Source organism: Durio zibethinus, chromosome 25 (assembly GCF_047325235.1).
Source record: "Durio zibethinus cultivar Kanyao isolate XHJ-2024 chromosome 25, ASM4732523v1, whole genome shotgun sequence".
Lineage (NCBI taxonomy): Eukaryota > Viridiplantae > Streptophyta > Magnoliopsida > Malvales > Malvaceae > Durio > Durio zibethinus.
In genome coordinates this window covers 20,534,602-20,550,606 of record NC_143186.1, presented here as the reverse complement: position 1 = coordinate 20,550,606, position 16,005 = coordinate 20,534,602, and the positions used below count along the sequence as shown (strand labels likewise).

Below are 16,005 nucleotides of genomic sequence, written 5' to 3'. Positions count from 1 at the left end.
CAAAAATAAATATCACAAATAAAATGAAATATACTACATAATCACACAAGTAAATATATTGATAACTAGGCAATCAAGTACTGTCATACAATCATGCAAAAATTAAATACTAAAAATAGGAGAAAAAAATCAAAATAATAAAATCAAAATCAAAAAACAAAAAACAAACCTGCAATTCAGTTGGGTTAGAGCACAAGTCACCAGGTTTATGGGGTTAACCCCTTTTGCCTAAACGATGTTGTTTCAATTGCGTATAAAAGCAAAAAAAAAATTATTTTTCCTCAAATTCCTCTACCTATTCTTTCTCTAGACTAATCTTTTCTCTATCTTTTCTTTTTAGCCAAGCCGACAACTTCGACAAATCCATAAACTAGTGTCGAAAAATTGAAACAGCACCAGAAACTTCAAATCTACCCAAAACAACCCTAACTTCCTAAAATCCAACCATCGTGATAGTCGTCGAAAAAATTAACCTTTCACTAGAAAATTCAAATACTCAACTGGAAAAACCCAAAAACAAACTCAAATAAACCCAGATTTCAAATCCCTAACCCATAAATTCAAAGTAAACTTCTAGCAAACAAATTTCAAAAATGAAATCCAAGTCCAAGAATCAATTCCATCTGTCTAAAGAACTTTCAAGATTCAAACATAACACTAAACCCAGAAATTCAAATGAATTTCAACATTTCCAGAAATCATATTGAGACTCAAAACTCAAAAATCCCATAAATCTATAAAAAAAAATAAAAACATAGAATGAAAAAAAGAATTCCCAAGTTCCCTCGCTTATTTTTTGTCCTTTTCTTGGAGCTTTAGTGTAGGTTGCCCCCTGCTTAATTTCCTATAAGCATGATTTATAAGGCTCTTTATAAAGATTGTAAGCATTAAGGATTGACTCTATCATTGAATAGATTCAATCCAAAAGATTGCTTGATTCTTGGGATTTAATTGTGTTTCCAATTTTAATCAAAATTGATTTCTGAATTAAAGTCTAAGATTTTTTTATTCCATTTACTTTTTTCTCTTTTTTTAACCTCTCTTTTTTTTACTATTTTCTTTATTTCTTTTTGGGTATTTTGACTTTTTTTTTACTTTTTGAGAAAAAATAAAATTAAACCAAAATTTTAAATCAAATTAAATTAAAATTAAATTCATGGCCAAAAGCTCATTTCTAATCCTAAAAAAATTTTCAAACAAAATTGAGTGTCTACAGCTGCTCATCTTTGTGCATTTTCTATGAAACAGAAATTACGTAAAGATATAGACAACAATTTTGTCTGGTTCAACTCAAGGATTCTCTAAACAGAGGCATGCAATCTTAAAATAAATCAAGAAATGGGCTCATCTAAACAGAAGCTCAATGACTTTAAAAAGACTTTAAATAGGAAATATAAAAAATTTTAGCTTGAAATCCAAAGATTCACAATTTGAAAATTCAAGGGTTCACAAAACTACAAAGATTCGCAAGGTTCCAAAAATTGAAAAAATCCAGTAGCCTAAGATTCACAAAAAATTTGTTACGACTTTAAGATTCAGAAAGGTTTGCAAGAATTCCAAGTTTCACAAAGATTCCAAAAGTTCATAAATGATTCAAGATTCTTAGAGGTTCCAGATTAACATAGATTCCAATTTCAAAGAGATTCCAGATTTGTAAAGTTCCAATTTTGCAAAGATTTCAGATTCACAAAGTTTTAAGTTTCACAAAGGTTCTAGATTCACAAGAATTGGAAGATTCACAAAAATTCGTAAGAATTTTAGGTTCGTAAAAAATCAAAGATTCGTAAAACCTTCAATGTGCAAAAACTTCAGATGGAAGATTCACAAAAATTTCAAATTCGCAAAAGTTTTACAAACTATAATTCACATAAAAGATTCAAAATTCACTTTCAAAATATTTTTGTTAGTGATTCACATCCAAAATATAAAGCTTTATATTTGAAAATTTTAGGGATTCACATCAAGAATTACAAGGTTTATAGCCAAAATTCAAAGATTCTCATTCAAAAAATTTCAAGGTTTCATATCCAAGGTTCCAAAAATTCTTATTTGAAAATTTTGGGATTACGTCCAAAATTTCAAAGATTCTCATTCAAGAAATTTTTGGATTCACATCCAAAATTTCAAAAATTCTTATTTGAAAATTTTGGGATTAACATTCAAAATTTCAAAGATTCTCATTCAAAAAATTTTAAGATTTAGATCCAAAGTTTCCAAGATTCTCATTTGAAAAATTTTGGGATTCACATCCAAATTTTTAAAAATTCTCATTCAAAAAATTTATGAATATCACATCCAAAATTTCAAAGATCCTCATTCAAGAATTTTGGGATTCACATCCAGAATTTCAAAGATTCTTATTTGAAAAGCTTCTTTAAACAAAGGCTCTATATTTAAAAAGTTTGGAAAGTTTTCCTTATAAAAAAAAATCTCAGCATGAAAGATTTTCCTCATTCAAAGATTCAAAAGTCAAAAATTTTTTCAATCAAAGTCAAATTCTTGTGTGCGACGAATGTCATGATGCAAATGTCTGTAGCAATCCAGATTCTCACTAAATGATGCAAATGCATATCTTAAACAATAATACAAATGTCATACTGTGATTCAAATGTTCTCTACATGTGCAAATGTAATTATCAAAGATTAAAAAAAATGTAAACTCAATGTATATAACGCAGAAGTCATTAAATCAATGCCATGAAATCTAATTGTGGTAACAAAGTTCTCAAGACTCTACCATCTCATATATTCCTTTTTAGCTTCTCAACATTAATGATTTTAGAACAAATTTCATCAATTGATCCATATTATTTTCCTCATTCGGTCATAACTCATAGGTTATGTTAACTAATCCATCATTGAATTCATCCTTAGGTCACTTACTTGCCCTTTTTAAATCATTTTCTCAGGCTTTTTTCACTTTTATCATCTTGGATTTCTTTCAAAAGAATGAAAATTTTTTTTACAAACATTGTCATTCATTTATTTATCATCATTCCAATTTATGACACACATGATATATTTTCAATTCATTCAGGGGATGCAAACAAGAAATATAGGTATTCATTATCAAAAGAAAGTCAGGCCAATAGCAAATTAAAGGTGAACAAAAACAAAATACTATGGAAATGGGGTATTAATATCTAGAATAATGACTATTCAGATAATTTTGAACTTTAACTCAGAATTTTTTTTCAAAAACACATTCTATCAATATCCACAATCTTTGAGTATCCTTATTCCCAGGATCTTCATATGAAGCTGTTTATATGAATCTCTTTTTTTACTCAAATCATCCTTTCGGGTTCTTAATTTAAGTTTCTTTTTTTTTTACTTTTTTTATTTTTTATTTATTTTTTTGCACTCTTTTCTTATATTTTCTTCTTATTTCTCTTTCTCCTTTGATCCATCAGTGATACTTTGATCAAATCTTAAATACTCCAATGGTAGATCTATCTTAGTTTAATCCATGATTCTTCGATTGGAGTATTCACATTTGATCAAAATGGACTTCTAAGGGACATAACATAGACTAGGGTGAGGGGCTATGAAAAAATGGATAAAATAGGTCTAAATTATATTTGAAGGGTAATAAAACCAAATATCATATTTTCTCATGTAGAGCACCTTAATATTTTTTCTTATCAATTTTTTTTTCTTTATTTTTTTCATTTTTTTCACTTTTCAAGAATGATTTGAACACAAATGGGCTTTGTTCCTAAATCACTAAGGATCTTCACTTTCTTAATTTTTTCAAACTTTTACCCCAGCATGGGGGTGATCTTTAGTTAGGGTTCCTTAAAACAAAATTTCAACATGCTCAAATGGGGTAACAAAGAATAATTTTACTCATTTTGTAAAAGGTAAAAAAAAATAGCTATTTATCATTTCAAACACAAATACTCTCAATGGAGAACAATTATTGACCAAAAATAAACTTGTGAATTAACTATTGTAAAGATCACGTATTGTATCAATTCCATCTTTCAACGAGAAAAATTCTTTGCCAAAAATATCTTCTCTTATTAAGGAATCCCAATTAACAATCTCAATTTATCAACATGAATGATGTTTTCAAAATTGAATCCTGAATTATTATCATGATTGTTTGAACATTCATTATAAAGAATGGATATAAGAAAAGATATGAGAAGTTAAAAGTATATAACAGTGATTCACACAAAAGAGAAAATGTCATGAAAATCATCAAATCTACCATTTTTATTAAAATAATAAAAAATAAGATGAAATTCAAGTACAATAAAAAAATGCATCATTCCATGAAATTGTAAAATGATCAATAGTTTTAATTAGCCTTTTCAAATCCTTCAAAAAATTATGTCCCTGGGTGATCAAGCATAAGGTTTTTGTGAACATTCAGCTCCATCGATTCATTGAAGCTCACTGAACCTACTCAAATCAAACTTTGCACCTTATACTTGAAAGCAAGGTAAGTTTCTATATAATGACCCACATTCCCATTATAGTAATCACATATAGCATTAACATTGTACCATTTAGGATAAGGTGACTTTAATGGTTTCAAAAGGATTAGGGATACCAAGTCATTCTTGACCAATTTTGGGAATAGCTTAGTATAGGTTATAAAGAAAAGATCAATGTGAGTTCTCTTTTGGTTACCCCTAGATCTTTTCAAACCACTCACTTGATCATTAGGCCTTGGAACTGGTGTAATAATAGGATTAGGCCCACATACAGGTGCTTGAATAGCTGGTTGATAAGGGCTTGGGTAGATGTTATTCATGGTTGGGTAATGAGGCTACTAAGGGATTTATGTAATATTATTAACTATTGGGTAGTAAGCAGGTGAACATATGGTAGATATGAAGCATAACTTCTGAATTGTTATCCCACAAAACTCACAACTTGGGCTTCAACTTTTTCTTCTTAGGCATCCCACTTTTTTAGTGCTACTGGCCTCTCTTTCCTCAAGCTTGCCACTTTTGATGCATTTTCAATAATCTCTCTCAAGATTACCATATCAGTAAAGTTTTTTATTGCATTCCCTATCATCTTCTCATAATAGGGTACTTTCAGGGTACTAATGAACAATACTATCATTTTTTTTACTCAGAGAAAGTTAAACTTGAGCTACCATATCCTTCTATCATTGGGCATATTCTTTGAAGGACTCTATTGCCTTCTGTTTCATACTTTGTAAAGAAAGATGACCATGAGCCAAGTCAATGATGTGACAATATGGATTGATAAAAAAACAAGTCAAATTTTTTTATGATCAGGTGCAAGTTCTGTCTAACTAGATATATCACCTTGTAGCAAAACCAATCAAACTATCTTGAAATACATGTATGAGCAATTTTTCATTACTGAAATAAGCTACCATCTTATGACAATACATTGTAATATGTATGATGGAACATTTTGTACCACCATATTTCTCAAACTTTAGTACCTTAAGTGTAATCACATCTGAAACTAGACAAAACCCAACAGCATCCATAAAACTGTAAAAGTCTATACCATCAATAGCTCATAGTCTCTCTTTCAACAAGTTCATCTTATATTCAGACTTTAAGTCTACTAAACTTTCAATCACCTTCAGTTTTAGCTTATCATTCTCCTTGAGGTCCTTTAAGTTAGGAACCAGGATTGGCTCTACTACCTTTTCAGCAAAACTTTGAAATTGCCCTTGAATTGGTGTAGATGACATTCTTGTGTAAATATATCCTACAAGGAATGTGAATTGTTGTGATAATATGCCTTAAATGGACTAGACTTGATATAGGCCATAACCTGAAGGATATAGAGGATCAATAACATCATGTGAAACATCTTATTTTATCGTCTTTCCTTTATTCAGCTTGCCCAATACTTCAAGGATTTTGCTCAACTCTTTTTTAATCTTTTCTTGGGCTTTTTCTAATTTCTCAACATGGATTGTATTATCTTGTTTCATTCTTCTAGCTTGAGCTTAAGTGTAATACTAGAGTTGAGCTAACATGTAGACCTAACAATTCATGTATCATGTTATATTTTGTATTGACACGATTTCAAATACGATATGAATAAATTTAACATAAACACGATATGAATATGATATATTTATTACACATATTATATGCAATATTACATGATTAATACATTTAAAATTGATTTATATCAAAATAACATAATTATATATGAATAACACGATTAGACACAATTAATCTATTTATTTAAAAAATATATTGTTTAAATTATTATTTAAACAAAAATGATTTAAAAATTGAATATTTATAATCCATTTAAACATCAAAATGATATGATAAATACAATTATTTATTTGTTTCTTAAATAAATTAGAATAAATTTTATTTTTTTATGTTATGAATAATATCATGTATTAAGTGTGTCATTATTGTTTGACATGAATAATATCATATTTTAAATGTATCAATATGATTAAAATATAAAATATTATTATATTAAATTCATAAATAAATTTTTTTATATTATTTTTATATTATATCATTATATTATATTTAAATTTGTCACGTACAACATGAAATATCATTGTCATTCCTAATTCTAGCCTATTCTAATTATCTAAGCCACGCTAACAAGGTGGTGCCATGTGGTGCGCGATCAGCCTTCCCCACCCTTGTCGAACGGTTGGCTAAACGTCTGGTAATTTATACTTTATCCTTTTTCAAATTCTTGTTTCTATTAAAAAAAAAAGTAGCCCCCACCTTTTTATATCCACATTCCAGATTACCATTAAATCGGGGGCGCCGCACAAAAATCAGACAAAACCAACGGTTAGATTTTGTCTTTACGATGAATAAGTAATATTTGTTTTGCATGATCATCTAAGGACCTCACGTGATCTTGAATATATATTATATTTATGTGAATGCATAAATAGAAAAAGAACCACAGGATTAATATAGGTTGACATTGTGGGACCTTTAGGTGGACTATATTCTGGGCGATAATCCTCTAGGGCTATCCTACATGGTTGGGTATAGTGGGCGCTTTCCTCAGAGGATTCATCATAGGGCCAGCTCACTGCCATTGGTGGAGGCCCACCCGGCCCGATTAGGACTCAAAGATGGTCTCGCTATTACATTAGCCCTAACCTCAACCCCAATTTATTGGTGGGAGCAGTATCGGTGGGCCCAATATGTCGGATGTATTTCCAGATTCAAGGCCTTATTTACAAGAGTCTAAGCTCACAACGTACATCAACGGGCCTTTTGTGGGCCTCCACTCATGCTTTGCAGCCCACCCTTGATTTCCACAAAAATTTAAACAAACGGCCAGCCTGCGCTTGAACACTAAAAAGAAAGTATCCTTTTTCTTTGTACGCTACCATTCGCGTTTATAGATAATTCTCTTCGATCTCATTTATCTCACGTTCCGAATTTAAAATTTTCAAATTAAATTCAGTTCTTAGCATAAAATCGTTTACTTTTACTTTCTTGAGCATTAGATAAATATAATTTATTTAAATTATGTCTTTTCCAATTAATATTGTTAATAAGAAAAAAAAAACTGAATAAGCCACCTACACAATTTGTCCTTCGCCGATTTTTTTTTTTTTTTTTAGCAATTTTGTACTGATATTCAGTTCTCGAATCAGAGTAAGCATGTAAAAATATCTAAAAATAACTGAAACAAATAGTTGGTGTCACGCCTTCGAACCTGAACAATGACATGGACTCATAGATGCAGAACAAAACAAAATTTAGATTACTTAAAAATGAAGTTATTCTTGGTTCAGAAGCAACCAACCAATTAAATATCTAAATTTTTATTTTTTTTTTATAAAGGAGGTTGTAATTTGTGATAAGAAAAGAAGTTGTACTGTTATAAATATTAATATTTGAATTCTAAATATGATAAATATCACCTCTAATTATAATATTGTAAAAAAAATTATAAGTAATATAGATCCGATTGCATAACATATTCTATATGCAGTTAACTCAGGTTTGTTAGGATTCTTATACAAAAGACCTCCTCAAACTGAAGAACAAGTTAAAATTTTTTATGCATTAAAACCATTAACTCCAGATGAATAAACTATAAATCTAACGTCAAAAGTTGGAAAGGGGTTACCTTGTATGTGTATTTGTACTGAGGAATTAATGAGTCACTTCTCGTGAGAAGGTAACATCTAGACATGACTTCCGGGATCAACAAACTGGTGCACCTTCGTGGATTTAGCACTTGAACACTGTCCCACTACTCGAGCCTGAGGAACTGATACCTCACCACGGGCAAGAGCATCCACATTCTCAAGGAAATACTTCCTCGGAAGCCTGCCTATAACATTGCCCTCTTCGTTCCCATCTTTGTCCAGGAATGCAAAGTGCGGAATACCCCTCAATATCAAACTCATCAAGTTCCTGTTCCCACTTTGTGTCGTCAACATTCAACATAACAAAATTCACTCGATCCCTGAACCAAAGGTGGTAATTGGGTGTTAAGAAGTGATGTAATTTATGAAGCACAGAGAAACCATCCACAGGGACCAAGAATGTATTGCATTAATCGACAACCAGAAAACAAATTTATTAAGCAAATGTATCTTTTCAAAGGAGAACATAAATATAAATTACTAGGGAGGCTAATGGTTTGGGGCTAAAAATACATTTCTCTTCCAAAAAATGTAGAAAGAGGAAGGATTGAGAGACGTAAATGATAATAGTAACATCGTGGAAGCATTACCTGTATTGCTGCTCTACTTTATAAACATCTGGAGCTAATTCCCGGCATACTTCACACAATCGGCATAGAACTCCATTAACAGTTGGCTTTCCATTTGAAAGAGCCTTTAGAACCAGCCAAAAAGAAAACAAGTGTCAGGTAATGTTGCAACCCAATATTCCGGAAAATATTTGTCACCTAAACCCTAAATCCTAAAATCTTATAATAATACTAAAATAAAGTAAAAACTTAAAAGGTGTTACATCCCATATAATAATTCAATGAAACAAATCAAACAAAACAAACTAGCATGTGCCTGGACAAAATCCACAAAAGTTGAACAAAACCCATAAATGAGAAGTCAAACCTGGGTAGAAAAGAAAGTCAAACCTCTTTATAAGGCACTGCTGCTGCAGATAAGTCCATCAAAGAAACACCAAAATCTATTCGTGATGACAAGAAAAGACCTGCTGCTGCAAGGATAGAACCTAATGCTATTCGCCTGCTTATATTTTTGTTTGGAAATTCAGAAAATCCACCTCTAACAGACGAAGTTGTCGCTGGGCTAGTGCTACATTTGACTGAATCAGGCCCAACAAGTACCTTTTCCTGCTTCAAGAAGGAGATGATTAGGCAAATCAAATATTTAATTTGGGAGGAAAAATGGAATAATGCTTTTGCTATAGCCAAAGCCTGCTTCTAATATGTGCGGAAATGTAACGTGTTAAGTGAGAAAAATAGTGACTTCAAGAAGACATTCACTACGTTGGGCCTGCTGCGTGTAGTTCTAGACTTCTAGAACTGAAGTATATTTTATAAAGGATCATGCATGGATGAGGAACAATCCAACAACACAATACAAATCAGAAATATGATCTCTTATGTGCAAAACTCACTCGGACCTTGTATCTGAGCTCAATTAGATTTTCACTCTTATCATGCGTTGAAGTAAAACATAGCCCGAACACGCCACCAGAAGAAGAGGACATAAGAGTGAATAATCTTTAAATTATAGTGATAATTTAAATTAATAATAAAAAGTGATAATGTAAAGAATGATTTTTAAATTATACTGAAATATTTAATATGATATTTAAATTTTAAATATTTTAATGTGATATTTAAATTATGAATCTGTTAATTAATATAGTATTTAAAATCATAATTTGAAATTAATTATATTAAAAGTGTATTATATTAAATAAAATATTTATAATTCAAATATTACATTAAAAATTTTTAAAATTCAAATATCACATTAACATTTTACTATAATTTAAAAATCATTCATAATATTAATATGAATAAATATTTCACTAACAATAAATACTGTTGCATGAATAAATTTATAAATTAAATTAAAAAATGGAAAATCTAGGTAGTAGCGGATTAGACTGGAATTGGATCCTCCCACCCCACGTCCATCCAACATGAGAATAAATAAGTGACAACAATTCGTTATAAACTAGACATTATTTTAATTCACGGTTCCAAATGAGTTATTTAAGCAGAGGAAGTGATCGACCAATCTCTTGTCTTAGTCCTTTTTCGTTTTGACATTTTACGTAGGTTAGACGGTCTTCCATAATTCATGATTCTATCCACTGCTCTGATTTGGCATCTGCTGCCATTTGCTAGTCTCTTTCTCACTATTATTAATTCACTAATTGCTGCAGCCATTAATCTTCAATCAATGGGAGCTCCGATGCCCTGTAAATCCACTGTCCAATTTGCTTCAACGAACTAGCTAGCTATCTTTTATAACATTAAATATATTCTTACCAGAAAATTAAGGATTAAGCATTTATAAGTATTTCATTTTGTATTTTGACAATATATATCCTATTTAAATAGCTGCCACTCTGCCTACTGGTTAATCTATTTTGTCCAACCAACTTCAAATACTGATTTCATTGAAATTATATGTACATTATTTTGATTGAATTGATTGATTTTCTATTTAAAAAATAAAGGTAAAATCTCTTTTTTTTTTATGCAGAGAAGTTGGATAGTTACAACTAAAATAAAAAGTGCACATATATATAGTAAGGATCATTTACATAAGTGTAATTTTTATAATTTTTTTAAATTTTTAAATTAAAATTAAATATATAACTCATTAAAATCAAAATAATATTTTTAAATTTAATAATTTTTATTTATGGATATAAAAAATATAATACTTACACGCGGATTACTCCTTGTATATTTATATATAACATTTAAACAACTGGAAGTAGTAGATTATTCATTATTGTCAGAGTAAGAAACAGAAAGAGAGAAGCGGGTGAAGTCAAAGGCTCAAGGGTTGCCTGCCAAGCGGTTATAACATCTTCGCTTTGTTAAGATATACGTTAAAGTAAATATATAAGTTAAAGCAAAGTATTTGGTCAGTTCGAATAATTTAGTTATAAATTTTTTAAAAAATTAATTAAATTGATTCTATTTATTAAAAATTGAACTTAAGAATATTAATTTTATTCACATCTAATGAGAAATTTGATTTTTTATTTGAATAAAGATGAGGATAAATATTAAATCTTAAGAATGAGATGGAGATAGATATGATTTTAAATTTTTTATCGGTTATAGGAATCGATAATATAGTGCCCACCCTATACCCTATATATTTATATATATTTAATAAATAGATATTTATTAAATAATATATAATTTTATTTTAGATTAATTAAAATTAATATATTTGTATTTAAAATATATATTAATATATTTGTAAAAAATTACATAAATGTGAAAAATAAAAAATAAAATAAATTTTGTTTTTTATTTTTTTAGAAAAACTGAATATGGAGATTTTCATAGGTTAAAAATAGATTTAAAATATCCGTTGCACTGAATATGGTTACAATAATAATATAATATAAAAATTTAGGGATGAAGTTAGAGAATGCTCCACCTACTTTATATCATATCCATTGACATCCGAACTAATCGACCAATAAATTAAAAATCGATTATTTATGTTTTTTGCAGTTCTGATATGTGGTTTGATGAAGTGATAAAGTTAAGGCAATGCTCAATAACAATTAACAAGATGTAGCCGAATACAAAGATCAAGGACCGGCAACTACGAATAAAGTAAAAGCCAATATGCCTAAACTTTATGCAACTCATTATTGAAATCTATGTGATGGCTATGTAATTGCTTTATGTAACTGTTAAGTTTGATGTTTAAAATTCCTTGTCTGAAAGTGCCATGCATTCCCCATCAGGATTTAAATTGTGGTCGTTATTGCATTTTTAGTCAAGTCATATTTAACACGTTGTCGGATATAATAAAAATTATTGTAATTATTGCGATCATCATGATCATAAATTTTTTTTTTAATTTTACATAATTTGCTATAAAATATATTAATTATAATTATAATTATAAATACTCTTATTTTATTATTTTTAAAATAGTTTATGACACTTTATGTTTTTATTTTCTTAAAAAAATTATGCACAATTTTATTTAGATTATAATAAAGCATTTATATTCAGTTTAGTAGCAGATCTTTGCTTGAGCCAAGTTCATATTCAATATTAACTCCAAACAAATTAAATATTTAAAAAACATAATATGTTAAATGTCAAGCATCTATATTTAATAATATTACAAACTTAAAAAATATAATAATTTAAATTTCATCAACTATAATTATTGATATATATATACTTTAAATTTTATCACATGGTTTAACAATGAGGAGGATTAAATTATCTATCTTTGTTTTAAAAGCCAGTTGACCCCATCTCCAACCTCGTGGCCTTTATTCTTGATCCATTTGAGGAGGAGGAAATATTTGGGGGATAAATTAGTGGTAGAGGATAAATTTAAGGTGGAGGATATATTTGTGGTGGATAATAATCATGTGGAGGTAGATAACCATGAAGAAGTTGAAAATTAGGTGGTTTCGGTGGATAATAACATCTTTGAATACTAGTAAATGATTCACTATACTCAAAGTTATTAGAATTTGATCTCTTACTTGAAGATGAAAAACTTCTAAAAATATCATAGTGGTGTTTCTTAGCTTTTCCTTTTGATTGAGTTGCACATGCACTTTTACCCCCACTAAATTTAGTAGATCAATATACTCTGTATTCTATCATATTAATAAAAAGTTCACTAATAACAGCCTAAGTTCTCCTCCAAATGGGCTATAAGGGTGATTTGTATCCATATCACCTCCAAAATTTGCACCATCACTATCACTATCACTATCACCATTAAGTAGACTTAAACCCTCACTATCATCACTTTGACTTGGTGTTAGATTTGAACTTGAATGAGTCACTTTTTTTCTTGAGATTGGCCTGGTTGTTCAACATTTATTTCATTATCAAAATTACCACAAGCAACCAATTAGAATTTTGACCATCTAGCAAAGGATTTTCTTTCTCTTACAGCCATTTTATTAGTAGTTCATCATTTTCAAAAATATGGTTTAGGCTATTAGAATTAAAACTAGTATTTATCTCGCTAATGCTCATTCTTTTCTGATATCTCATTTTTAGCCTCATGTTGTAATAGATATATATTAGTTTCTGAAGTCTTTCAAACTTCAATTTATTTTTTATTTTGGTGTGAATATAGCTAAATGTACTCCAATTCTATTCACAATTTGATGCAAAGGTTGTTTGACTAAACACTTTGATTACTAGTTTTTGCAATTCAAGAACACGAGCCATATATCATCCATCACTCAATAATATAAAATTATTTAAATTAAATTTGAATGTGCTATACAATTAAATAATTTTAATATAAATTATAATTATTTAATTTACTATTTACCTAGATTCATTTCCTTTAAAGTTTTTTATGCTTATAGAATACCAAATGTTTCATACTTATCTCAAAATAATAATATCTACATCAATAGAAAATACAATAATAAATGAGTAAATAAAAATAATTTTAATTTTAATTCATAAAATAAATGTCAAAGTTATAAAATAGTACAAATTGTTAGCCTAACTAATCATTCTGATTTGAGTATCTATGGAAGGTTCTAATCTTTCAATCATTACTCTTTTACCTTCTAATGATTCTTTAGATACATTTGTAGAATGTATCACTTCAAATTCAAATTGCATATTGAAACAGTAACCTAAACATAATTCATAACAATATTTTTTAATGTAATAAAAATAAAAATATATAAGCAATTTAAGCTTAAAAATAAATGTATTTTTTAAATACAATCCACATTCTTGGTTTACTTACTAGCTAAATGCAAGTCAAAATACATGAAACTCAATTTATTGTCAATAATTTTTTCATATTCAGCAAAATAATAAAATTTTACTTAATTGCTTGTTTAGTTTTATCCACAACCTCATAAATAAAGCCCATTATTGGTTTCTCATTACCATCCACAATGAGCAATACTTTCACCAAATGCTCATAAACTTTTATTATGTCACTTGTTTTTTTCAAAAATCTTTTCCCAAAATAATTTTTTGACTTCATAAACAGGCCTTTTGTCACGCCCCGAATCGAGGCATAACACTGCCATATTACCTTAAAAAAAATCTCAAAGTAATACGAGGCCTTCTTTCTTAAACATTCTAAAATTCTTCAATAAAATAATCTACCAAGTAAAATTTATATCTTTAATCCAACTGATGATACATCTTTATATATCCAAATACAAACCGTATGAAATACAAAACTGCCTTTTAAAATCTCATTGGCCAACATATTCTCCGACGATTAAGTAATATTTTTCATTTCATCTTCTAACTTCACACAAGACTAACCAAACTTATCACTTATTCATCTGTAAAGAAAAAGTAAAAGGGGAATGAGCAAACCACAGCTCAGTAAGTATAGGCTCACACACCTTATCAGATCAAGCATCATTTTCTTACACATCATATAGATCATTCAAAACATTCGTCAAATCATAATATCAAAACATTTCAAGATCATCGTTTTGTCAAATATTTCATAAATTCATAAATCAATGTCAAAATATGTCACTTCATAAATCATTGTAAAATATGCTATCATTCAAACATCATAATCAAACCAAATCATGGATCAATCATTAAAAATCATCGTAAATCATCATTATCATAAATCATCATTATCATTCAAATCGTTAGCTACGATCACTGTTATAACCCGTGACATTGGTCGTATCGATAATTTCATTCTCATGATCATTGCTAACTATTATAACCCGTTAGCCAGGACTTACGCTAACTACTATTATCCGTTAGCCAAGGTCGTATGACCATGTCTTTGCTAACTACTATTACCCGTTAGCCAGGATTGTAGAACTAAGTTCTGGTGTCGATGATCCCACTTCCCAGGGATATAAAAACGTAGCCATCATAAAATCATTCTTTAAATATAAATCATTTTTTCATTTCATTCATAAGCCTGATCCATCATTTATATAGAGAAACACAAAATAATCATATGCTTGATCTTATTTTCATTCATCGAAAATAATGAAATAAAATATTCATTCATTTATAAACATACATATATACATAGATTCGAAAACAAGCAAAGTATGTGAGATTCTACTTACCTCCATTCGATTCCACCACTTAGTTTTTCCCCCCAAAATAATTAATGGCCTATCCAAGATCATTTCAACAGATCAGAATTTAATCAACCCTTTTTGAGACCATTTATACAAAAATCAACTAAGTTACACAAAGGGTTAACTTAACTAATTAATACTGGCAGCCTGACCTCTTTTCATTAAAACAGTCATATCTCAATATATCCAAATCGGAATTATGATCTCTTTAATGCGTTAGAAACTAGACTTAATAAGCTTTCTAACCATATGTGGCACACCTCATAATTCCTTGTAGATTAATTATAACAAATTTTGAAATCCACGTCATATACTGCTGCCAAACAGCCTGTATACCTTCTAATAAAAACTATATATTTATTCACAGGAAACTCCAAATTCAATTCCGCTTATTTCATTGGAAAGTAGACTCGATAAGCTTTCCAAACATATATGGCTTAATCTGTAAATCCTTGTATACAAATTAAGAAGAATTTCGTAATTCAACCCTGTGCTGTTGTCTTACAGCCTGCATATCCTTAAGTTAAAATTAGACAACTCTTCATAGAAAACTCGGATTTGACTTTCATTTATTTCATTAGAAACTAGATTCAACGTGCTTTCCAATGATATATAATAATCACAGCAATAATCTATCCATTAATGCAAAACTCTATTTTAATTTATTATTACATATCACAACATCTCATCCAAAAATAGAATTTCTCCTTCAATCTTTAAAAACTCAAATCCTTACTTTCAGCCTTCAAACTCCATTCAATAA

At 29.0% G+C, this 16,005-nt stretch overlaps 1 protein-coding gene across 1 annotated transcript; it reads right to left on the bottom strand.

Annotated features, from left to right (window-relative positions):
• Positions 1 to 8,140: 8,140 nt before the first annotated feature.
• Positions 8,141 to 9,662, bottom strand: LOC111275491 (thioredoxin-like protein HCF164, chloroplastic). The gene is made up of 5 exons (XM_089754401.1): positions 9,570 to 9,662; positions 9,064 to 9,282; positions 8,695 to 8,798; positions 8,486 to 8,554; positions 8,141 to 8,372 (listed from the first exon to the last, which is right to left on the bottom strand). The coding sequence occupies exons 1-5, from the start codon at positions 9,660 to 9,662 to the stop codon at positions 8,141 to 8,143; spliced, it is 717 nt and encodes a 238-aa protein (XP_089610527.1).
• Positions 9,663 to 16,005: the final 6,343 nt, after the last annotated feature.